General features: G+C 66.1%; 3 protein-coding genes across 3 annotated transcripts; all 3 read left to right on the forward strand.

Annotated features, from left to right (window-relative positions):
• The first annotated feature begins 803 nt into the window (after positions 1-803).
• Positions 804-1,569, forward strand: LOC131568379 (peptide YY-like). The gene is made up of 3 exons (XM_058820424.1): positions 804-982; positions 1,089-1,160; positions 1,545-1,569. The coding sequence occupies exons 1-3, from the start codon at positions 804-806 to the stop codon at positions 1,567-1,569; spliced, it is 276 nt and encodes a 91-aa protein (XP_058676407.1).
• Positions 1,570-7,280: 5,711 nt separating this feature from the next.
• Positions 7,281-14,680, forward strand: MPP2 (MAGUK p55 scaffold protein 2). Its single transcript, XM_058820425.1, has 11 exons — positions 7,281-7,427; positions 7,894-8,052; positions 8,161-8,310; positions 9,102-9,329; positions 10,510-10,641; positions 11,058-11,163; positions 11,421-11,489; positions 11,592-11,753; positions 12,790-12,992; positions 13,072-13,200; positions 14,112-14,680. Exons 1-11 carry the CDS (start codon positions 7,311-7,313, stop codon positions 14,286-14,288), a joined length of 1,632 nt encoding a protein of 543 aa, XP_058676408.1. The 5' UTR covers positions 7,281-7,310; the 3' UTR covers positions 14,289-14,680.
• Positions 14,681-16,531: 1,851 nt separating this feature from the next.
• Positions 16,532-22,663, forward strand: LOC131568752 (all-trans-retinol 13,14-reductase-like). Its single transcript, XM_058820839.1, has 11 exons — positions 16,532-16,703; positions 17,560-17,742; positions 18,414-18,643; positions 19,286-19,481; positions 19,895-20,092; positions 20,330-20,455; positions 20,925-21,063; positions 21,146-21,255; positions 21,479-21,645; positions 21,728-21,887; positions 22,518-22,663. The coding sequence occupies exons 1-11, from the start codon at positions 16,532-16,534 to the stop codon at positions 22,661-22,663; spliced, it is 1,827 nt and encodes a 608-aa protein (XP_058676822.1).
• Positions 22,664-23,902: the final 1,239 nt, after the last annotated feature.

Consider the following 23,902-nt stretch of genomic DNA (forward strand, 5'->3'; position numbering starts at 1 on the left):
CCTGGGGCTATAAAAGCCCGGGCGGGTGCGGGAGCCGCCGTGTCCCCGGCACTGTCACCCCTCTGCCAGGCCCTGGGTGCCACCTCTGCCTCCGCCATCGTGAGTGCAGCCACGGGTGGGGCCCCACGAGGGACAATCAGCTCGGGGACATGTGGGGACCCCTTTGGGGGCACAGGGTCTTTGGGGTGGGACAGCTCCCTTGAGGGGGGGTCTTTGGGAGGGAGGTGTCCCCGTGGGATATGGGGGGGTTCCGGGGGTGGCGGTGACCCTTGAGTGGGGCTGGGGTCCCGGGTGGGGGGTGAAACAAACCCTTGGGGCGCTGGGGGGGCTCTGAGGATGAATGAACTGGATGGGGGGGCAGAGCTGGGTTGGGGGTCCCGGGGGATTTGGGATGGGACAGCTCCCTTGGGGACACTGAGGGGGGTCCTTGGGAGGGAGTGTCCCCGTGGGATACGGGGGGTCCCGGGGGTGGAAATGTCTCTTTAATGGGTCTGGGGTCCCAGGTGGGATGTGAAACAAATCCCTGGGGAGCTGGGGGGTTTGGTGGGGGCAGAGAGGGGTTGGGGGTCCCGGGGGCTATGGGGGTGCAGAGCCGGGTGGGGCGGTTTGGTGGGGGCAGAGCCCGTTTGGGGGTCCCGGTTTGGTGGGGGCAGAGCCGGTTTGGGGGTCCCGGGGGCTATGGGGGTGCAGAGCCGGTTTGGGGGTCCCGGTTTGGTGGGTGCAGACCCGGTTTGGGGGTCCCGGGGGCTATGGGGGTGCCCCCCCCGGCAGCCACAGCCGCCCCTCGTTCCTGTCCCCCGCAGATGGTGCCGTCCCCGCGGCCGTGGCGCGCGCTGGTGGCCGTGTCCCTGTGTGCCCTGCTGTGCCTGGCGGCCGCGTACCCCCCCAAACCCGAGAGCCCCGGCGAGGACGCGTCCCCCGAGGAGATGGCGCGCTACTTCTCGGCCCTCCGCCACTACATCAACCTGGTCACGCGGCAGAGGTGAGCGCGACACGGGAGGGTGACACGCGCGTCCCTGTCCCCGCGGGGTCCCCTCCGCCCCCCCGGGCGCGCACCCGCGGCTCAGGCGCGATCCCGTGTCCCGCAGGTACGGGAAACGCGCCAGCCCCGGCGCCGCGGGGACGGAGCTGCTCCTGGGGACCGGCAGCGACAGGTCACGGTGAGTGTCCCTGTCCCTGCTCTTGGGGACCGACAGGTCACGGTGAGTGTCCCTGTCCTTGCTCCTGGGGACCGGCAGCGACGGGTCACGGTGGGTGTGTCCCTGTCCCTGTCCCTGCTTCTGGGGACCGACAGGTCACGGTGAGTGTCCCTGTCCCTGTTCCTGCTCCTGGGGGCTGGCAGTGACAGGTCACGGTGAGTGTCCCTGTCCCTGTTCCTGCTCCTGGGGGCTGGCAGTGACAGGTCACGGTGAGTGTCCCTGCCGCTGTCGCTGTCTCCCCCCTGTGCCCAGCGCACTCCGGGCTGGGGGTGCCCGGGGCAGTTTGGGGTCCCGGGGGGTTTGGGGGTCTCATTTCCCCCTCTCTCACACCAGCTCTTCCCGCAGGTTCGATGACGACTCCTCGTGGTGACCGCCCCGCCCTGCTCACCCCCGTGTCCCCGTGTCCCCCAAATCCTCCCCACATCTCCGGGACCCCCCAGAGGACCCAGGGCCAGCGCAGGACCCCCCGCTGGAAGGCCGGGGACCCCCAGAACCCGGCCCGGGGGTGTCCCCGACCCTGTCCCCTCCCCAGCGCTGCCGGGGGGGTCCCGCGTGGTCCCTGCACGGCCCCGCAGCGACAATAAAAGAGCGATCGTGGGCACGGCGGCTCCGAGCTGTGCGTGGGGGGCGCGGGGGGCATGGAGGGATGGAAGGGTGGGGGGAGATGGAGGGGTGCAGGGAGGATGGGGTGATTGGGGTGCAGGGAGGGGGGTCAGGGGGGTGGGCAGGGATTTGGGGGTGATAGGAGGGGAGTGGAGTGGGGATTTTGGAGGAGGGGGTGCGTAGGGAATGGTGGGGCTGGGGCGCACTGGGGTTGGATACTGGGGTGCGCTGGGTGTGGGGTTTGGGGGGTCACTGGTGAGGGGATCCACCGCTGGTGAATTTCGGGGTGCTGGGGGGCGTCCGTGGGGGTGCTGCCCTTCCACAGTCCCCCTGTCCCACTCCGCCCCTTCCATCCCTGCCACCCTTGCACCCCACCAGCCCCCCAGCTGTGTTCCTCTGTCCCCACACCTGTCTCTCTGTCCCTCCGTGGGGCCGGACAGCCGTGCCCACGTCCTGTCCCCTCCGGGCGCCCCCTCAGCGCGGGGTCAAACATTAACCAGGGGCCAGCTGTCCCTGTCACCCCCTGCCACCAGCCCTGTCCCCCCTCCCCGTCCGAGTGGGCACCTGGCCACAGGTGCTGCGTGGCAGGGTGACATCAGCGGGGACACGGGGGATAAAAGGGCCGGCACGGCGGTGGCAGCAGCGGCACCGAGCACCCGGCGTGTCAGGCAGCGTCCCCTCGTCTCGCCGTGTCCCCGTGTCCCTGCCCGAGGAAGGAGGTGAGTGGGGATGGGGAGCTGTGGGTGTGTGACAAACAGGCTTGTGACAAACAGGTGTGCGTGTGACACGTGTGTGCAATGGTTTGTGAAAGGGTGAAGGTGTGCAGGAGTGGGACGCTGGGTGTGCAGGGGTGGGAGTGTGGAGGTGTGTGCAGGTGTGTGTGTGCTGTGTGCAGGTGTGTTCAGGGGCATTCAGGTGTGCACAGGTGTGTTTGCATGTGCTGTGCATGCAGGTGTGTGCAGGTGTGTGCAGTTGTGTTCAGGTGTGCACAGGTGTGTGCATGCTCTGCGTGCTCTGTTCAGGTGTGTGCAGGTGTGCACAGGTGTGTGTGATGTGTGTGTAGGTGTGTGCAGATGTGCACAGCTGCATCCAAGTATGTGCCGATGTGTGTTAGGTGTGCACAGCTGTGTGTAGGTGTGTGTGATGTGTGCTCAGCTGTGCACAGGTGTGTGTGCAGGTGTCTGTAGGTGTGTTCAGGCGTGTCCAGCTGTGCACATCTGTGCATGCCCCGTGTCTGAGCACGCCCTGTCCCATTCCCCCATCCCGGAGTGACCCCGCTGTCGCTGTCGCAGCCATGGTGGCCCCGCCGCTGCTGTTGGTGGCCTGTGCGGTGGTGGCGCTGCTGCCGCTGCGGCCCCGCGCGGCCCCGGCCCAGCCCGCGTACCCGGGGGACGACGCGCCCGTGGAGGAGCTGCTGCGCTTCTACAACGACCTGCAGCAGTACCTGAACGTCGTCACGCGCCCGCGGTGAGCAGGGCCCGGAGCTGGCTGCCCTGATGTGCTCCCTGTCGCGATACACCCCTTATCGCGACATGCTCTCTGTCATGACATCCCCTATCGCGACGTGCTCCCCATCCCAGTGTGCTCCCATCACAGCGTGCTTCCCCTCGTGATGTGCTCCCCATCTAAACGTGCTCCCCGTCGTGACACACCCCTTATCGCGATGCACTCCCTATCGCGACATGCACTCCCTGTCACACCTATCCCCTATCGCGACATGCTCCCCATCCCAGCATGCTCCCACCATGGCGTGCTTCCCTTCGTGACACCATCCCCATCCCAATGCACTGCCTGTCGCGACACACCCGCTATCACGATGTGCTCCCTGTCTCGACACTCTCCCTACCGTGATGCGCTCCCCATCCCAATGCGCTCCCTGTCATGACATGCTCCCTGTCATGACACTCTCCCTGTCATGACACGCTCCCCATCAATCCCTGCTCCCTGTCGTGACACTCTCCCTGTCATGACACGCTCCCCATCAATCCCTGCTCCCTGTCGTGACACTCTCCCTGTTGGGATTTATCAATTCAGGGCAGCCCCAAGACAGTGAACGATGTGCTCTGACTCCATGATTTCAGAAGGCTCAACAAACACTTTACTAAGCTAGTTATATCACACCAATGCTATATCTAGGTTATATCACACCAATGCTATACCTAGGTTATATTACACCAATGCTATACCTAGGTTATATCACACCAATGCTTTATCTAGGTTATATCACACCAATGCTATACCTAGGTTATATCACACCAATGCTGTATCTAGGTTATATTACACCAATACTATATCTTGGTTATATCACACCAATGCTATACCTAGGTTATATTACACCAATGCTATACCTAGGTTATATCACACCAATGCTATATCTAGGTTATATCACACCAATGCTATACCTAGGTTATATCACACCAATGCTATATGTAGGTTATATCACACCAATGCTATACCTAGGTTATATCACACCAATGCTATATCTAGGTTATATCACACCAATGCTATACCTAGGTTATATCACACCAATGCTATATCTAGGTTATATTACACCAATACTATATCTTGGTTATATTACACCAATGCTATATCTAGGTTATACCACACTAATGCTATATCTAGGTTATATTACACCAATGCTATATCTAGGTTATATTACACCAATGCTATACCTAGGTTATATCACACCAATGCTATATCTAGGTTATATCACACTAATGCTATAACTAAATCTACACTAAAGAGTTACTCTACTAAAGAGATACTACAGGCAAACCCTGTGTCTGACACTACAGACACAGCTTTGACCCCATTGGCCAATCAATCCAAACCATCACCAGGATCCAATTAACAAATCACTTTCATTAAGCAATCTCCATAACACATTCTGCATGTGCCGAATGCAGGAGCAGCAAGTGAGGTAAGAACTGTTTTCTTCTCTGAGCTCCTCACTGCCTTCCCCAGGAGAAATCCTGGGAGAGAGAATTGTGTCTGTCTGTTCAGAGGATGTGAGTGCCACAGGGACGCGCTCCCTGTGCTGTGTCACCGTCACCCTGTCCCCTAACGTGTCCCCATTGCAGGTACGGCAAGCGGGCAGGTGGGCGAGTGCTGGGCCAGGAGCCCCTGGGAGCCCCAGGGTGCTGAGCCCCAGGTGAGGGGCTGGGGGGTGGGAGGAGCCCCCCAAAACTCCCCATGGCCTCAGGGTCCCCATGGGGACAGACTGGGGGGAAGGGGGGCTCTGGGTGGGGGAATTTAGGGTGGGAGTCCTGAGGGTGTCAGGGTGGGGGATGTGGGATTGGGGGGATCTCGGGGGGGTTCTCAGAGTGGGGGACGTGGGACTGGGGGTCTTGAGGGGGCTCTGAGGGTGTCAGGGTGGGGGATGTGGGATTGGGGAGACCCTCAGGGTGTCAGGGTGGGGGATAGGGGATTGGGAGGTCTCAGTGGGGAAGGGGACACAGCGTGACCCCCCCGTTTTGTTTCAGGGACACTGCCGGGCCTGAGTGGGTGAGGAAGCCCAGAGGGTGCAGCCCCCCCACGCCTGCTGCACCCCCGGCCTCCCCAGAGCCGTCACTGTGGGGCCAGGACAGACCCCCAGCAATAAAACCCCCCCTGCAGCCACCGCCTGTCTGCCTCTGTCGGCTGGGGACACTGGGGACAGTGGCCGGGGGGGATGGGAGTGCTGGGGACACTGGGGGTGTTACAGACACTGAGTGTGGGGACCGTGGTGATGCTGGGGACAGAGGGGGCGATGCTGGCTCTGGGGACACTGAGGCACTGAGGGTGTTGGGGACACCGAGTGGCCGTGCTGGGGACACCGGGGGTGCTGGCACTGTGGACACTGGGGACACCGAGTGGCCGTGCTGGGGACACCGGGGGTGCTGGCACTGTGGACACGCCTACGCGGCCGTGCCAGTCGCTGTCCCCGCGCGCTCGGTGCCAGTCGCGCGTGTCCCGCCGCTCTGTCGCGATGCCGGCGGCCGCCCCCGCCTCAGTCACGGGTGAGCGCGCACCGGGCGGGCACGCGCGCGTGCAAACACCCCCGTGCACGCGGGGAGGGGGGGATGTGCCCGGGTGGGGGGCGCAGGGTGCGCGTACGCGGGGCACACCCAGGCCTGGCACACGCGTGTGCAAGGTGTGTGTGTGTGTGGGGTGTCGCTCTGGCGGGGGTGGGCTCTCGGGTGCGCGCTCTGGTCGGTGCGCGGGTGCGCGCGCGTTGCACGCGGCCCCTTTAAATCCGCGCTCCCGCCTCCCCCCCTCCCACCGCCCCCTTAAAGGGGCCGAGCCCCCGCCGTCCCCCTCCCCACGCCGCGGGGGGGTCCCACCCGCGAGCGGGGTGGGTGTGCAAGCACGGGCGTGCAAGCGCGGGTGAGCAGCGGGCACGGGGAAGGGGGGGCGCGGGGAGCGCGCCCGTGGGTTTGCGCGTGGGGAGGCGCGTAGGAGCGCGCGGGGCCGCGCGTGTCGGCGAGAGCGCGCACACGCGGATGCGCGGCGGTGTTTGAGTGTGCGGGGGTTGCGTGGGTCCGTACACGCGCGTGAGCGCGCTCGGGCGGTTTGCACGCGTGGATGCTCGCGCGCGTGTGCACCCGCGGGAGATGCGCGTGCCCGAGCCGTGCCCGCGCGCGCGAGCTCACGAGGCTGCTCCCCCCTCTCCCCCCTTTTCTGCTGGGCGTGCAAAGCTGTCGCAGCGTGCCCGGTGCACACGCGTGTGCAAGGCGGGGGGCGCGGGCCCCACGCGGGCCCGGGGGGGCGGCGGTACCCGGATCTGGGGCGGGGGAGCGCGGCCCCGCAGCCATGAACCGCCCCGGGCCCGGCTCCGTCCCGCCCGCCCGCGCCCCCCCGGCTCCCCCAGGTACGGGGGGGGGCTCAGAGGGGCCGGGGGCGCTGCCCCAGGGGGGGGGACAGAGCGCTCGGGGGGCGGCCCGGGGCGGGGATGCGGTGGGGGTGAGGCAGGTGGGGGAGATGGGGCTGGGGGCTCGGGTGGTGCTGTAACCCCCCCTCGGTGTGGGGGGGCTGATGGATGCGCCCCCCCCCGGCTGCATCGCCATCCATCGGCCCCCGCCATTGCAGCGCAGCCGCGCAGCCGCTCCCGCCCCCGCGGGCCCGGATGCGGCCCCCCCTCAATTGCATTGCCCCCCCCCATCCCATCGCACCCCTCCCCCTTCCATCGCCCCCCCCCCCCTTGCATCCCCCTCCCCGTTACACCGTGCTCCGGGGGGCCTCTGACTGCACGGCCACAACTGGGGGGGGTCCATCCCCTTGTCCCTCCCGCTGAACGAGCAGGGGACACTGGGACATTTCCGCACTGCCAGGGGACCCCGACACTTGTCCCCGTAATGGGGGGGGGCAGGGCTGGCTGTGACGGGAATGGGGGGACACGAGCACCCCCGGCTGCACCTTCACCCCCGGCGCTGCTCCTGCACCCACTCCGTGTCCCCCCCACCATGTCCCTGTGTGTGTGTGTGTGTCCCCCGTGTCCCTGTGTGTGTGTCCCCCGTGTCCCCCCCAGCCATGCAGCAGGTCCTGGACAACCTGATGGGGCTCCCGGGGACCCCGGGGGTGGCGGACCTCGACCTCATCTTCCTCCGCGGCATCATGGAGAGCCCCATCGTCCGCTCCCTGGCCAAGGTACGGCGGGGGTGCCAACCATGTGTGTGTGTGTCCTATTCCCTGCACCCAGGGCTCCCCAATCCCCCCGAGATCCCCAATTCCTTCCGTCCCTGGGCGTCCCTAATCCCCCCATCACCCCCCGATCCCAAATTCCCCGCACCCAGAGGTCCTTAATTCCCCCCAGATCCCCAATTCCCTCTGTCCCTGGGGGTCCCTAAACTCCCTGTCCTTCGGGGTCCCCAACATCTCTGCCGTCCCTACCCCCTGAGCCCCCGGTTCCGCAATCCCCTCAGCCCCTCCGAGTGTCCCCAATCCCCCAGAGGTCCCTCATGCCCTACCCAGGGGTCCTTGGGGACGCCCTGTCCCACCGGGGCTCCCCAATCCCCTCAACCCCCGGAGATCCCGCATCCCCCCGGCGGTCCCGAATCCCCCCGGCACTCGGGGGTCTCAGGGGTGTCCCCGGGGGTGTCCCCGCTGTCGCCAGGCCCACGAGCGGCTGGAGGAGCGCAAGCTGGAGGCGGTGCGCGGGGACAACCTGGCGCTGGTGCAGGAGATCCTGCGCGACATCGGGCGCCTGGCGCGGCCCGAGGCGCAGGGGGCGGCGGCGGAGCTGGCCCGGATCCTGCGGGAGCCGCACTTCCAGGTGCGGGGGACACCTGGGGACCCCCTGTCCTGCACCGCAAGGCGCGTGACACACGCGTGTGCCACACGAGTGGGACACAGCGGTGACACCCCCGTCCCCGTGTCGCAGTCGCTGCTGGAGACCCACGACTCGGTGGCTGCCAAGAGTTACGAGCCCCCCCCGAGCAGCCCCGGCCCGGAGGCGTCGCTGGGGTCGCAGCCGGTGCCCCCCGACGCCGTGCGCATGGTGGGCATCCGCAAGGCGGCCGGGGAGAACCTGGTGAGCCCGGCCGGGGGGCACCTTGGGGGGCACGGGGTGCTGCAGGGGCACCGGGAGGGGATGGGGGGATGTTTTGGGGTGCTGGAGAGCGTTGGGGAGATGGCGACATTGGCAGCATCGTGGGGTGCTGGGGGTATTTTGGGGTGATGGGGCGTTTTGGGGCGCCGTGGCATTGCGAGGCACCGGGCGGCTTTTTAGGGTGACTGGGAGCATTTTGGGGTGCTGGAGAGTGTTGGGGAGATGGGAGATTGGCAGCATCATGGGGTGCTGGGGGTATTTTGGGGTGATGGGGCGTTTAGGGGCGCCGTTACATTGCGAGGCACCGGGCGGCTTTTTAGGGTGACTGGGAGCATTTTGGGGTGCTGGAGAGTGTTGGGGAGATGGGAGATTGGCGGCATTTTGGGGTGCTGTGGGCATTGCGAGGCACCGGGGGCTTTTTAGGGTGACTGGGAAATTTTGGGGTGTTGGAGAGTGTTGGGGGGATTAGGACATTGGCAGCATCATGGGGTGCTGGGGGTATTTTGGGGTGATGGGGCATTTTGGGGCGCCGTGGCATTGCAAGGCACCAGGCGGCTTTTTAGGGTGACTGGGAGCATTTTGGGGTGCTGGAGAGTGTTGGGGAGATGGGAGATTGGCAGCATTATGGGGTGTTGTGGGGTGATGGGGCGTTTTGGGGTGCCGTGGGCATTGCGAGGCGCTGGGTGGCATTTTAGGGTGGCTGGGAGCATTTTGGGGTTCTGGGGCTGTAACGGGGTGTCGCGGGTGTGTCACGGGTGTGTCCCTCCCCTCAGGGGGTGACGTTCCGCGTGGAGCGGGGGGAGCTGGTGATCGCCCGCATCCTGCACGGGGGGATGGTGGCGCAGCAGGGGCTGCTGCACGTGGGGGACGTGATCCGCGAGGTGAACGGGCGCGAGGTGGGCAGCGACCCGCGGGCGCTGCAGGACAGCCTGCGCCACGCCAGCGGCAGCGTCGTGCTCAAGATCCTGCCCAGCTACCAGGAGCCACACCCGCCCCGACAGGTACCGCATCCCGCCCGCCTCCGACCTGTATCACACCTGAATCCGCCTCGTATCCCACCCGCATCTGCCCTGCACCCTGCCCTGCATCCCACTTGTATCCGCCCTGCATCCCACCTGCATCCGTCCTGTATCCAGCCCTGCATCCCGCCTGCATCCGACCTGTATCACACCTGAATCCGCCTCGTATCCCACCCGCATCTGCCCTGCACCCTGCCCTGCATCCCACTTGTATCCGCCCTGCATCTGCCCTGCATCCTGCCTGCATCCGACCTGTATCACACCTGAATCTGCCTCATATCCCACCCGCATCTGCCCTGCATCCTGCCCTGCATCCCGCCTGCATCCCGCCCCACGTCCCACCTGTATTTCCCCCACATCCCACCTGCATCCACCACGTATCCAGCCCCGCATCCCACCCGCATCTGCCCTGTATCCCACCTGTATCCGTCCTGCATCCCACCCCACATCCCACGCACATCCCACCTGCATCTGCCCTGTATCCAGCCCCACATCCCACCTGCAGCCCGTCTGGATCCGCCCCACATCCAGCCCCGCATTCCCCACCCACCATCCCGCCCACAGCTCCCCCTGCCCTCTGTTCCCATCCTCGTCTTGTCCCCCTGTCCGTGCCATGTGCCCCTTGCTGGTGGGACCCCCGTGTTCCCTCCCGTGTCCCCCTGTGCCCTCTCTGTGGGCTCTGGTGCTCCCTGCCCTGTCCCTGTCCCCACACACGGGTCCCGGCTGGCAAAGGGTGCCCTGTGCTGCCCTCCCCGCCCCGTGCCAGCCACGGCCGTCTCCGAGGGACAAAGCAGCGCTGTCCCCACGAGCGCTGTCCCCACGAGCGCTGTCCCCGCGCTGTCCCGCTGCCCCACGGCCGCGTGTCCCCGCACGTCCCCATGTGCGCCATCGCGGGCGCGGCGCTGGCGGCGCTGGGGACACTCCTGTGCCTGTCGCTGGCGCTGGGGCTGTGCCTGGGGGTGGCCGTGGTGCTCGCGTGGGGCGCGGCGGCCGCGGCCGGGGCTCTGTGCGTGTGCGCGGGGGCCGTGCGGGCCTGGCTGCGGGCACGGCCGGGCACGGGGGGCTCCAGCGGGGCACACGCGCGTGGCTGAGCGTGGCCACGGGTCCCGCGTGTCCTCTCGAGGTGCGGAGGGTCCCCCTACTCTAATCCCCCTGTCCCCAGGTGTTTGTCAAGTGTCACTTCGACTACGACCCGGCCACCGACAGCCTGATCCCCTGCAAGGAGGCCGGGCTCAAGTTCATGGCCGGGGATCTGCTGCAGATCGTCAACCAGGATGACCCCAACTGGTGGCAGGTCAGGGGGGCCCTGGAGGGGCGGCCTGGGGGGTTTGGTGGCACTTTGACCCCATCCTGGGCCAGGGAGGGTGAGGGGGTTCTGGGGGTCCCGGCAGGGTTGGGGTGCGCCTGGGAGAATTCCTGTAAACTGGGGGGTCCCTGGAGCTTGGGATGTGTCCTTGCAGCTACTGGGGAACTGGGGGATGCCTGGAGCAAGGGAGGGTTCCTGTGTGGGCTGGGAGGTCCCTGGAAATGATGGGATTTCCTGGAGCTCGGGATGCGCGTGCCTATCGGGATTTGGGGCTGAGGAGAGTCCCTGGAAATGGGGAGGGTCCTTGTGGAACTCGGGGTGTCCCCGGAGCTGGGGGTGTTCCCTGAGGTCGGAGGGGTCCCTGGAGCCCAGGGGGGTCCCCACGCGTGGCTCCGTGTCCCCAGGCGTGCCACGTGGAGGGCGGCAGCGCGGGGCTGGTGCCCAGCCAGCTGCTGGAGGAGAAGCGCAAGGCGTTCGTCAAGCGCGACGGGGAGGTGGCGCCCTCGGCAGGTACGGGGACACGGGATGGAAGGGCCACCTCCCGAGGGGGAGCGCGGCGGGTCCCCTGCGCCCCGTGACAATGTCCCCGTGACCCCAGGGCCTGTCCCCATGGCACAGTCCCGCAGGGAATCCCCGGCTCTCAGGGTGATGTCCCCATGGCGCTGCCCCTCAGAAGGTCCCAGCTGCTGTGCCCATTGTCCCCGTGCCAGGATGCTGTCCCTGTCCCCGTCCCTGCCCCCAGCTAATCCATCCCCTTGTCCTCACAGGGGCCCTGTGTGGCAGCCTCAGCGGGAAGAGGAAGAAGAGGATGATGTACCTGACGACGAAGAACGCCGGTGCGTGTCCCAGGGCGCTCCCGGGGGATACAGTGGTGGCACCCGCTGGGACAGGGTGCCCTGGGGTGCCCAGGGACGGTGCCAGCCCTGTCCCTCGCCCAGAGTTCGACCGGCACGAGCTGCTGATCTACGAGGAGGTGGCGCGGATGCCGCCGTTCCGCCGGAAAACGCTGGTGCTGATCGGGGCGCAGGGCGTGGGGCGCCGCAGCCTCAAGAACAAACTGATCATGTCTGACCAGGCGCGCTACGGCACCACCATCCCCTGTGAGTGTCCCCGTCCCCTGTGAGTGGCCCTATCCCCTGTCACCACCATCCCCTGTGAGCGGCCCTGTCCCCTGCAACCATCCCTGTGAGTGTCCCTGTCCCCTGCCACCATCCCCTATGAGTGTCCCTGTCCCCTGTGAGTGGCCCTGTCCCCTGTCACCACCATCCCCTGTGAGTGTCCCTGTCCCCTGTGAGCGGCCCTGTCCCCTGCCACCACCCCTGTGAGTGGCCCTGTCCCCTGTCACCACCATCCCCTGTGAGTGTCCCCGTCCCCTGTGAGCGGCCCTGTCCCCTGGCACTACCCCTGTGAGTGTCCCTATCCCCTGTCACCACCACCCCTGTGAGTGTCCCTGTCCCCAGTCACCACCATCCCCTGTGAGCGGCCCTGTCCCCTGCCACCATCCCTGTGAGTGTCCCTGTCCCCTGTCACCACCATCCCCTGTGAGTGGCCCTGTTCCCTGCCACCATCCCCTGTGAGTGTCCCTGTCCCCCAGCACCTCCCCTGTCCCCTGCAATTATAATCGTCCCCGTCCCCTGTCACCACCCCTGTGCCCCATCATTGTCCCTGTCCCCTGTGCTCATCCTTGTCCCCAGAGCATTGCTGCCCCCTGCGATCATCATCGTCCCTGTCCCCTGTGCTCATTGTTTCCACAGCGTCGCTCTTCCCTGCCACCTCCCCTGTGCCCCATCGTCGTCCCTGTCCCCTGTGCTCATCCCTGTCCGTGCCAGCGTCCCTGTCCCTGCCAGCATTCCTGCCCCTGCCATCCCTGTCCCTGCCAGCATTTCTGTCCTCGTGCTCATCCCTGTCCCCTGCCAGCATCTCTGTTCGTGCCAGGGTCCCTGTCCCCGTGCTCTCCCTGTCCCCTGCCAGCGTCACTGTCTGTGCCAGGGTCCCTGTCCCCTGTGCTTATCCCCATTCCCTGCCAGCGTCCCTGTCCCCGCCCCGCTGCCACCCCCCGTCCCCGCGATTGTCCCGGTGTCGGTTCCCGGCCGGGACCCCGGGCCAAGGGGATGTCACTGCTGTCCCCCCCGGCAGACACGTCCCGGAAGCCGAAGGACAGCGAGCGGGACGGGCAGGGCTATCGCTTCGTGTCGCGGGCCGAGATGGAGGCCGACATCAAGGCGGGCCGGTACCTGGAGCACGGCGAGTACGAGGGGAACCTCTACGGCACCAGGATCGACTCCATCCGCGCCGTGGTGGACGCGGGCAAGATGTGCATCCTGGACGTCAACCCGCAGGTGGGGACGCGGCCAGGGGACGGTGACGGCCGCCGCCGCGTCCCCCGGGCGCGGGGCTGAGCGCTGTCCCCACGGCCAGGCCGTGAAGGTGCTGAGGACGGCGGAGTTCGTGCCCTACGTGGTGTTCATCGAGGCGCCCACGCCCGAGAGGCTGCGGGCCATGAACAGGGCGGCCCTGGAGAGCGGCGTGGCCACCAAACAGCTCACGGTGAGGGAAACTGAGGCAGCTCCGGGGGCGGGAGGAGGGCACCAAACAGCTCACGGTGAGGGAAACTGAGGCAGCTCTGGGGGCGGGAGGAGGGCACCAAACAGCTCACGGTGAGGGAAACTGAGGCAGCTCCGGGGGGCAGGAAGAGAACGCACAGTTGGCGATGGGATTTTCTTACCGTATCAGGGGGTGATGTGGAAACTGAGGCAGGTTTTGGGGGGCAGGAGGGCACAGTGGGTGTCCCCCACCATCTCTGGTGGTGATGGGGAAACTGAGGCAGGTTTGGGGAGCAGAGGACACACAGGATGCAGTGGGTGTCCCCTACAGTCCCGGGGGGGTATATAGGGAAACTGAGGCAGGTTTGGGGGACAGGAAGAGGACACACAGCTCCTGTGGGATTTCCTCACCATGCCTGGGGGTGATGGGGAAACTGAGGCAGTTTTGGGGGGCACTAGGGGGACACACAGGTCGCAGTGAGTGTCCCTGGCGGTGATGGGGAACCTGAGGCAGTTTTGGGGTGCAGGAGGCAAACACACAGGTCGCAGTAGGTGTCCCCCCCTGTCCCTGGTGGTGATGGGGAAACTGAGGCAGGTTTGGGGGGCAGGAGGCAAACACACAGGTCGCAGTGGGTGTCCCCCCCTGTCCCTGGTGGTGATGGGGAAACTGAGGCAGGTTTGGGGGGCAGGAGGCGGACACAGTGGGTGTCCTCCCCTGTCCCTGGCAGTGATGGGGAAACTGAGGCAGGTTTGGGGGATAGGAGAAAGACACAGACGTTGCAGTGGGTGTCCCCCCACCCGTCCCTGGTGGTGATGTGGAACCTGAGGCAGTTTTGTGGGGCAGGAGGGGGACACACAGGTCACAGTGGGTGTCCCTGGTGGTGATGGGGAAACTGAGGCAGGTTTGGGGTGCAGGAGGCGGACGCCCAGCGCACGGTGGAGGAGAGCAGCCGCATCCAGCGCGGCTACGGGCACTACTTCGACCTGAGCCTGACCAACGATGACCTGGAGCGCACCTTCGGGCGCCTGCGCGAGGCCATGGAGCTGCTGCGCGTGCAGCCCCAGTGGGTGCCCGTCACCTGGGTCTATTAGGGACCCCCGCACCCCTCAGCCCCACCCGGGAGGGTTGGGGGGCCAAGGGGGGCTGTGTTTCACTATGAGCTCGCAGGGGGCGGGGGGGCTCTCTGCTCTGCCCAGCCCGACCCCTCTGTCCCCCCTCGGTGTGCCCCAAACCTGGGCTGGGGCGGCCGTGGGGACCCATGGGGGGCACAGCCCCCCCGCAGCTGAGTCACTGCCAGGACCCGGGGCCGCCCCCCGGGTTGGGGATGGGTTTGGGGGGGTCCCCTCTCTGTGCCCCAGGCCACACCCCCCCCCTCGGGGACCCCCTTCTCCCCTTACCAGGGTGGGGGTCCCTCAGTGTCCCTCGTGTCCCCTGTCACCCCTTCCCAGGTAGCAATAACCCCGCGCCCTGTAATTAACCCTTAATTAACCCGTAACCGACCTTGTAATTAACCCTGTAATTAACCCGGTGGGGGGCTGTGGCTGGGGCCTCGCTGAGGGGGGGTCTGGGGTGGTGACAGGGGGTGTCCCCAAGGGACAGGGACACGGGGGGTGCGGGGGGTGTCCCCGTGTCCCTCCTGCCCCGTGTCCCCCCGGTCCCTGCCGCCGTTTCCTCCTTTTTGGTACTTTGCTGTCAATTTTATTAAAGGAGACAAAAATGGGTTTGGCCCTTGTGGTGAACGCGAGGGGGGGTTGGGGCTGGCGCCACCCGTGTCACCCGTGTCACCTGTGTCACCTGTGTCACCCGTGTCACAACCAGCCCTGTCCCACGTAGCGCCGATGTTTTTTATTGTAAATCGCCATTTCCCACCAGTTTGGGGCTGGGAGGGCACCGGGGGGGTTGCGGTGAGTGTGTCACACGCGTGTCACCTTGCACACGCACGGGGCCCGCCCTTCCTTGGTGCCGCCGGGAGGGGTCAGCAGAGCTGCAGGCACCGGGGAGGGCGTGTGGGTGTGCAAGGGGGTGTGTGTAGGTGTGCAAGGGGGTTTACAGACGGTCCTGGTGTGCAAGGGGGTATGTGCAGGTGTGCAAAGGAGGTTTGCAGACGGTCCTGGTGTGCAAGGGGGTGTGTGCAGGTGTGCAAAGGAGGTTTGCAGACGGTCCTGGTGTGCAAGGGGGTGTGTGCAGCTGTGCAAGGGGGTTTGCAGGGGGGTGGGTGTGCAGAGGGGTTTTGGCTCCTTTGCGCAGGTGTGGGTGTGCCCGTGTTTGTGTGTGCAGCGCTCTGAGGTGGCACACACGTCCCCACCTTGTGCACACGCGTGGGCACCTCCCAGGGGCTGCCGTGGCCATGGGGTGTCACTGGATGTCGCAGGTGCCATGGGGTGCCATGGCCTTGGGGTGACATGCGGTGCCATGAGGTGCCATGGGGTGTCATTGGATGTCACAGGGTGCCGTGGGGTGCCATGGCCATGGGGTGATGTGTGGTGCCACAGGGTGACATGGCCTGGGGTGCCCCATCCGTGGGTGCTGTGCCCATGGGTGCCCTGTCCGTGCTGTGCCCTGTCCATGGGTGCTGTGCCCATGGGTGCAGTGCCCTGTCCAAGAGCTCTGTGTCTTTAAGCAGCGCTGTCCCTAAAGCCGCTGTACTGGCCGGTCCATAATCCCCGTGTCCCTAAGCTGCCGTGCCTATAAGGGCTGGGCCGTGTCCCTGTGTGTCTGTGCTGTGTCCCTGCTGTGTCCATATGTGTCTGTGATCGTCTGTGCTTGTCCCTGCATGTCCCTGTGTGTCCCTGCTGTGTCCATATGTGTCTGTGATCGTCTGTGCTTGTCCCTGCATGTCCCTGTGTGTCCCTGCTGTGTCCCTGCTCTGTGTCCCTGCTGTGTCCATATGTGTCTGTGACTGTCTGTGCATGTCTGTGCATTGTCCGTGTGTGTCTGTGAGTGTCCCTGTGTGTCTGTGACTGTCTGTGAGTGTCCCTGTGTGTCTCTGTGTGTCTGTGACTGTCTGTGAGTGTCCCTGTGTGTCTCTGTGTGTCTGTGACTGTCTGTGGGTGTCCCTGCCGTGTCCCTGTGTGTCTGTGACTGTCTGTGGGTGTCCCTGCCGTGTCCCTGTGTGTCTGTGACTGTCTGTGAGTGTCCCTGCCGTGTCCCTGTGTGTCTGTGACTGTCTGTGAGTGTCCCTGTGTGTCCCTGTGTGTCTGTGACTGTCTGTGAGTGTCCCTGTGTGTCCCTGTGTGTCTGTGACTGTCTGTGACTGTCTGTGTGTCCGTGTGTGTCTGTGACTGTCTGTGGGTGTCCCTGCCGTGTCCGTGCACAGCCACACGCAGTGACAGCCATGTGGCCCATGGTGCTGCTGCTGCTGCCGGTGGCGCTGGCCGTGCTGGCCCTGGCCCGGGTGGCCCATCGGCTGCTGGCCCCGTCCGGCAACCCCTTCTCAGGGCCACCCCTGGAGCCACCGCGGCCCCTGGTGACCGACCAGCGCGCCCGCGACAGGGTCCTGAAGCAGGGTGAGTGCTGTCCGTGTGTCCCTGTGATCATGTGTCCGTGTGTCCCATGCTGGCTGTGCACAGCTCAGTGTCCCTGTTGGTCACTGTCACCCCTGTCTGTGTGTGCACAGCTCAGTGTCCCTGTTGGTCACTGTCACACCCGTGTGTGTGCACAGCTCAGTGTCCCCTGTTGGTCACTGTCACCCGTGTGTGTGTGCAGAGCTCAGTGTCCCTGTTGGTCACTGTCACCTGTGTGTGTGTGCAGGGTTCAGTGTCCCTGTTGGTCACTGTCACCTGTGTGTGTGTGCACAGCTCAGTGTCCCTGTTGGTCACTGTCACCTGTGTGTGTGTGCACAGCTCAGTGTCCCTGTTGGTCACTGTCACCCCTGTCTGTGTGTGCACAGCTCAGTGTCCCTGTTGGTCACTGTCACACCCGTGTGTGTGTGCACAGCTCAGTGTCCCTGTTGGTCACTGTCACACCTGTATGTGTGTGCAGAGCTCAGTGTCCCTGTTGGTCACTGTCACACCTGTGTGCGTGTGCACAGCTCAGTGTCCCCTGTTGGTCACTGTCACACCTGTATGTGTGTGCGCAGCTCAGTGTCCCTGTTGGTCACTGTCACACCTGTGTGTGTGTGCACGGCTCAGTGTCCCCTGTTGGTCACTGTCACACCTGTGTGTGTGTGCACAGCTCAGTGTCCCTGTTGGTCACTGTCACACCTGTGTGTGTGTGCACGGCTCAGTGTCCCCTGTTGGTCACTGTCACACCTGTGTGTGTGTGCACGGCTCAGTGTCCCCTGTTGGTCACTGTCACACCCGTGTGTGTGTGCACAGCTCAGTGTCCCCTGTTGGTCACTGTCACCCCTGTCTGTGCGTGCAGGGTTCAGTGCCCGGCGTGTCCCAGCCCCGCTGGACGCCGTGGTCATTGGCAGTGGTGTGGGGGGCCTGGCGGTGGCCGCCACCCTGGCCAAGGCGGGCAGGCGGGTGCTGGTGCTGGAGCAGCACGACCAGGCCGGGGGGTGCTGCCACACCTTCCAGCAGCACGGCGTGGAGTTCGACGTGGGTGAGGACATCCCTGTCACCCCCTGTCACCCCCTGTCACCCCCTGTCCCTGCAGCCCCACTGTGAACCTGCTGCCAGCCCCAGTGTGTGCCATACCCCTGCCGTGTCCCTGCCATGTCCTGTCCATGCCCTGTCCCTTCCATGTCCCTGCTATGTCCATACTGTGTCCCTGCCATGTCCTTGTTGTGTCCCTGCCCTGTCCCTGCCGTGTCCCTGCCATGTCCTGTCCATGCCCTGTCCCTTCCATGTCCCTGCTATGTCCATACCATGTCCCTGCTATGTCCATACTGTGTCCCTGCCATGTCCCTGCCATGTCCCTGTTGTGTCCTTGTTGTGTCCCTGCCCTGTCCCTGCCGTGTCCCTGCCCTATTCCTGCCATGTCAATGTCCCTGCCCTGTCCCTGCCATGTCCCTGCTCTGTCTTGTCCTGTCCATGCCGTGTCCCTGCCATATCCCTGTCCCTGGTGTCCCTGCCCTGTCCCTGGTGTCCCTGCCGTGTCCCTGCCATGTCAACGTCCCTGTCATGTCCCTGGTGTCCCTGCCCTGCCCAGATCCCACCCCTGCCCCTCAGTGCCATACCAAAGCCAACCCTGCCCTCCACGGCCGCTCCCTCCGCGTGTCCACGCGCTGTCCTTCGCCGTCCTCCACCATGTCCCCTGTCCCCACCCCTCAGGCATCCACTACGTGGGGCAGCTGCACGAGGGGAGCCTCCTGCGGGTGGCCCTGGACCAGGTGACAGACGGGCAGCTCTGCTGGCACCGCCTGCCCGACCCCTACGACGAGGTGACCCTGGGGGCGCGGCGCTACCTGCTGCGCTCGGGCAAGGTGGCCTTTGTCACCGCGCTGGAGGAGCAGTTCCCCGAGGAGAAGGAGGCCATCAGAGAGTTCATGAGGCTCTCCAAGGTGTGCCCTGGGGTCACCTCCCCACGTCCCCAAGGAGGGGTCGGCTTGGGGTGGTGGCACTGGTGGGGACGTGGGGGCGTGGGGGTGTTTGTGATGGGGAAGGGGCTGGGCTGTGGGAACAGTGGGGACACAGGTGACAGTGGTGGTGGGGACATGAATGATGGGTGTGGTGGGAACGGTGGGGACAAAAGTGACAATGGTGGTGGAGACGTGGCTGATGGGTGTGGTGGAATGGTGGGGACACAAGTGACAGTGGTGGTGGGGACATGGGTGGTGGGAATGGTGGGGACAAAAGCAGTGGGCACAGAAGGGACACAGAAAGGACACACAGGGGACATGTGTGATGGCCATGGTAGGGACAAGTTCTGGAGATAATGAGGGATTTTGGGGGGACATCTGCTGAGCCATGGGTGGCCCTGGGGCCACAGCAGTGACAGTCCTGAGGACGCGGTGGTGGCCAGGCAGGGCAGTGCTGATGGTGGCACACAGGTGGCTGCGCTCAGGCTGTCCCCAGCTGCCATGGGCGGTGGCACTGTGGCTGTCCCCACTGATGTGGGCGGTGGCGGTGGCACTGTGGCTGTCACACGTATGGCACTGCGGCTGTCCCCAGCTGCCGTGGGTGGCACCGTGGCTGTCGCGCAGGTGGCCTCGCGGCACGCGGCGCTGCTGGCCCTGCTGAAGCTGTCCCCTCGCTGGCTTGTCACCGTCCTGCTGCGCTCGGGGCTCCTGCCCCGCCTGTCGCCCGTGTTCCGCATGGCCGCCACCAGCCACAGCCAGGCCGCCGCCCGCCTCACCTCCAACCCCGACCTGCGCGCCCTCTTCGGATACCTCTTCTACGGTCAGGGGCCCTCGCGACAGGGAGGGGCTGTCGCGACAGGGAGGGCGCCGGCTGGAGGAGCAGGGCGGTACCGCGATTGTGTCACGACAGGGGGTGGCACCATCGCGATATGGGCAGCGCTGTGTCGGGATGGGGGCGGCGGGAAGAGCAGCGTCGCGATACAGAGAGGCCACGTGACACTGCGGGAGGGCCGTGTCGCGATAGTAAAAGGATGTGTCGCGGTATGGGAGGGCCATGTCCTGATAGTAGAAGGATGTATCGCGGTATGGGAGGGCACCGTGGTGCCAGCGGAGGGCTGTGTCGCAACAAGAGAGGGCGATATCGCGGTGAGGAGCGCTCTGTCGCGACACGGGAGGGCTGCCCCGCCCTGCGGCGGGCTCCAGCCGTGCCCGTGTCCCCTCATGTCGCCGCAGGCACGGCCCCGCGGGACTCGAGCTTCCTGGTGAACGCGCTGATGGTTCACCACTACCAGCGCGGGGCCTGGTACCCGCGGGGGGGGGCCAGCGAGGTCGCCTTCCACGCCGTGCCCGTCATCGAGCGGGCGGGGGGCGCCGTGCTCGTGCGCGCCCCCGTCACGCGCGTGCTCGTCAGCGCCGACGGCACCGCCCTGGGTGAGCGCCGGGACCCCACGAGGGACGGGGACACGGTGGCGGTGACCCCCGAGGGATGGGGACGCGGTGGCGGTGACCCCCGAGGGACGGGGACACGGTGGCGGTGACCCCCGAGGGATGGGGACACGGTGGCGGCGACCCCCGAGGGATGAGGACACGGTGGCGGCGACCCCCGAGGGATGGGGACGCGGTGGCGGTGGCGCCCCCCGTGTCCCCTGACCCCGCCGCTGTCCCCAGGGGTGGCGGTGCGGGCGGGACCCGGTGAGGAGGAGCTGGAGATCCGCGCCCCCCTGGTCATCTCGGACGCCGGGATCTTCAACACCTTCGGGAAGCTGCTGCCCCCGCACGTCCGCAGCCAGCCCGGTAATGTGGCGCTCGTGTCACCGTGGTGCTCGTGTCCTCGGTGTCACCAGCATCCTTGGTGTCCCCAGTATGGCCAGACCCTCATTGTTCCTGCACCCCCGTGTCCCTGCACATGCAGGGTCAGATGCCACCCCTCTGTCACCTGCCCGGGCTCAGGTGCCACTCCCGTGTCCCTGCACTGGGTCAGGTGTCATCCCCACGTCCCCTGCCTGGACAGGCTCAGGTGCCACCACCACGTCCCCTGCACACACAGGTCCGATGCCACCCCCATGTCCCTGCCCGGGCTCAGGTGCCACCCCCGAGTCCCTGCTTGGACAGGTTCATGTGCCACCCCCGTGTCCCTGCTTGGATTCAGGTGCCATCCCCCTGTCCCTGCCCAGGCTCAAGTGCCGCCCCCGTGTCCCCGCCCCGCTCAGGTGTCCCCCCGGTGTCCCCGCCCCGCTCAGGTGTCCCCCTGATGTCCCCGCAGGTGTGCGCTCCCTCCTGGCCATGCTGCGCCCGGGCATGGGCTCCTTCCTGGTGTTCGTGGGGCTGCGGGGCAGCGCGGCCGAGCTGTGCCTGCCCCCCACCAACTTCTGGATCTACCCCCACAACGACCTGGATGCCATGTGAGGGCTCTGGCACCGCGGGGAGGCGGCACGGGGGGCGGGTGGGGGGCACGGGGGGCATCCCACCCCTCTGTTCCCGCAGGATGACCCGGTACAGCGCCCTGAGCCGCGACGAGGTGCCCGACAACCTGGCCATGATGTTCATCACCTTCCCCGCCGCCAAGGACCCCACGTACGAGCAGCGGCACCCAGGTACCCTCGGGGGGGGGCTCCGAGACCCCCCAGCTCCCTCTGCGGGCTCAGAAGCTCCTCAGTCCCCTCCCATACAAGCAGCGGCACCCAGGTACCCTCGGGGGGGGCTCCGAGACCCCCCAGCTCCCTCTGCGGGCTCAGAGGCTCCTGAATCCCCTCGGCACGGGGTGGGCGCTGCCACCGCCACCACCCGGGGATGTCACCAGCTGTCCCTGCCCCACAGGCAGGTCCTGCATGACCATCCTGACCATGGCACGCTACGAGTGGTTCGAGGAGTGGGCCGGGAGCCGCCCCCGCCACCGCGGCCCCGAATACCAGCGCTACAAGATGGACATCGCCCAGCGGCTGCTGGACAGGGCCCTGCTCCGCTTCCCGCACCTGCGGGACAAGGTGGGGCGTCCCACAGGGCCGGAGCACCCATCCGTGCCCCCCGGTGCCCCCTGGCACGCCGTGAACCCCCCATCCCGCCCAGGTGGAGTTCGTGGAGGCGGCGACGCCGCTGAGCAACCAGCACTACCTGGGGGCGGCGCGGGGGGAGATGTACGGCACGGAGCACGACCTGCGGCGCTTCAGCCCCGCCGCGATGGCGGCCCTGAGACCCGACACGGCCGTCAGGAACCTGTACCTGACAGGTGAGGGGCTGCGGGTGTCCCCACGGCCGTCAGGAACCTGTACCTGACAGGTGAGGGGCTGCGGGTGTCCCCACGCCACGTCTGGCTGTCCTTGAGACCATCTGTCCCTGTGTCCTACCGCCCCTGTGTCCTGCTGTCCCCGTGTCCTCCTGTCCCCACGTCCCCACGCCATGTCCTGCTGTCCCTGAGACCGGCTGTCCTTGTGTCCGGCCGTCCCGGTGTCCTGCTGTCCCTGTGTCTGGCTGTCCCTGTGTCCTGCTGTCCCTGTGTCCCCACGCCATGTCCTGCTGTCCCCATGTCCCCCATGCCGTGTCCTGCTGTCCCCATGTCCTGCTGTCCCTGTGTCCCCGCGCCATGTCCTGCTGTCCCTGTATCCGACTGTCCCCGTGTCTCCACACCATGTCCTGCTGTCCCCATGTCCTGCTGTCCCTGTGTCTGGCTGTCCCTGTGCCCCTATGCCATGTCCAGCTGTCCCCGTGTCCTGCTGTCCCCGTGTCCTGCTGTCCCCGTGTCCAGCTCTGCGCTCTGGGTGCTGTCCCTGTGGTTGTGGTGGCCACGTCCCCATGGTGGTGGCTCTGTCCCGCCCCGGGGATGGCCGTGTGTCCCACGGTGTCTGTCTGTCTGTCCCAGGGCAGGACGTGTTCTCCTGCGGGCTGGCGGGGGCCGTGCACGGGGGGCTGCTCTGCGCCTCGGCCGTGCTGGGCCGGCTCCTCTACCTGGACCTGCTGCTCCTCAAGAGGAAAATCAAGCGGCGCCAGGGCCGCCACACGGCCTGAGGGGACAGCGGGGACAGCAGGACACGGGGACAGCTGGCCCCGGGCTGGGAGGGGCTCCTGGCTCAATAAACCCCGATATCCCAGTGGCCAGCGGCTGTGTTTGGGGAGGGGATGGAGATGGGGGTGGGAGAGGGACGGGATGGGGATGGGATGGGGTGGGGTGGGGTGGGGTGGGGACTGGGATGGGATGGGATGGGGATAGAGGTGAGAATGGGATGGAGAGAGAGTTGGGATGGGGATGGAGATGGAATACGGTTGGGATGGGGACTGGGATGGGATGGGAATGAGGATAGGGGTGAGACTGTGATGGAGACAGGACTGGGATGGAATGGGAATGGGCACAGGGAGCACCCACAGCTGGGGATGAATGGGGGGTGCAGAACCCCCCAAACTCCCCACCCTTCTCCCTTTGCACTCCCCGAGCTTCCCCATCCCCTCCTTCCCCCCAGCAGAGTCCGGAATTCTTTACACTTTAAAATATAAGAAATAGGGGAATTCTCAGTGGGATGGCTTGGGGAAACGGGGCCGTCCGGGTGGTCCTCAAGGGTCCGTGTCCCCCTGGGTGACAGGGAAGTTGTCACCAGCTGTCCTTGGAGGTCACCTCTAGGTCTGGGCGCTGACGGGGGGCTGAGCTGTGGGGTTGTGGCCGCACTGGGGGCACGGCCCCTCGGGCAGGGGGTACAGGAAGGGCTTGGCTGTCACCTGAGGGAGAGGAGTGTCAGTGTTGGGGGGCGTGTGGCACTCTCAGGGGGTTCCCCAGGGAAAGAGGGTGTCCCTTTTGTGGGCAGGGCAGCCCAGCACCCCATGCTCCATCACCCCCCACCCCACATCCCATCACCCCACAGCCACATCCCCATCACCCCACATCCCATCACCCCACAGCCCTCCCCGGCCCCATTGCGGGCTCAGCCCAGCCCCTCAAAGGGCGGCCGGGACCCACCTCGCTGTAGGGCGGGGGCTCCAACCCCGCGGGGATGGCGGCGCTGGGCAGGCTGGGCAGGGTGGGCATCAGCGACAGCGGGGGTGGCACGGGGCCCTGGGGGTCTCCGTAGGGCGGGGTGGGCGGGGGGCTCTGCGGGATCCTGTAGGCGGGGAGGGGCACGGGCTCCTGGCAGAGCTTGCGGAGGATGTGGAAGATGAGGAGCAGGACGGTGATGGCGATGAAGGTGATGGCGATGAGGAAGATCATGGCCCTGGGGACACCGAGAGGTGCGTGCTGGGGGCTGGCATGTCCCCTCT

The sequence above is a fragment of the Ammospiza caudacuta genome, chromosome 27, assembly GCF_027887145.1.
Source record: "Ammospiza caudacuta isolate bAmmCau1 chromosome 27, bAmmCau1.pri, whole genome shotgun sequence".
Classification (NCBI taxonomy): Eukaryota; Metazoa; Chordata; class Aves; order Passeriformes; family Passerellidae; genus Ammospiza; species Ammospiza caudacuta.

Excerpts from the sequence above, each read along its gene's own strand:
- LOC131568752 (XM_058820839.1), top strand. The coding sequence starts at position 16,532 with ATGTGGCCCATGGTGCTGCTGCTGCTGCCGGTGGCGCTGGCCGTGCTG. Across the intron at positions 18,644-19,285 it reads AGTTCATGAGGCTCTCCAAG|GTGGCCTCGCGGCACGCGGC; the intron begins GTGTGCCCTGGG and ends GCTGTCGCGCAG. Across the intron at positions 20,456-20,924 it reads GCACGTCCGCAGCCAGCCCG|GTGTGCGCTCCCTCCTGGCC; the intron begins GTAATGTGGCGC and ends ATGTCCCCGCAG.
- LOC131568379 (XM_058820424.1), top strand. The coding sequence starts at position 804 with ATGGTGCCGTCCCCGCGGCCGTGGCGCGCGCTGGTGGCCGTGTCCCTG. Across the intron at positions 983-1,088 it reads AACCTGGTCACGCGGCAGAG|GTACGGGAAACGCGCCAGCC; the intron begins GTGAGCGCGACA and ends CGTGTCCCGCAG. Across the intron at positions 1,161-1,544 it reads ACCGGCAGCGACAGGTCACG|GTTCGATGACGACTCCTCGT; the intron begins GTGAGTGTCCCT and ends CTCTTCCCGCAG.
- MPP2 (XM_058820425.1), top strand. The coding sequence starts at position 7,311 with ATGCAGCAGGTCCTGGACAACCTGATGGGGCTCCCGGGGACCCCGGGG. Across the intron at positions 7,428-7,893 it reads TCGTCCGCTCCCTGGCCAAG|GCCCACGAGCGGCTGGAGGA; the intron begins GTACGGCGGGGG and ends CGCTGTCGCCAG. Across the intron at positions 11,754-12,789 it reads CTACGGCACCACCATCCCCT|ACACGTCCCGGAAGCCGAAG; the intron begins GTGAGTGTCCCC and ends CCCCCCCGGCAG.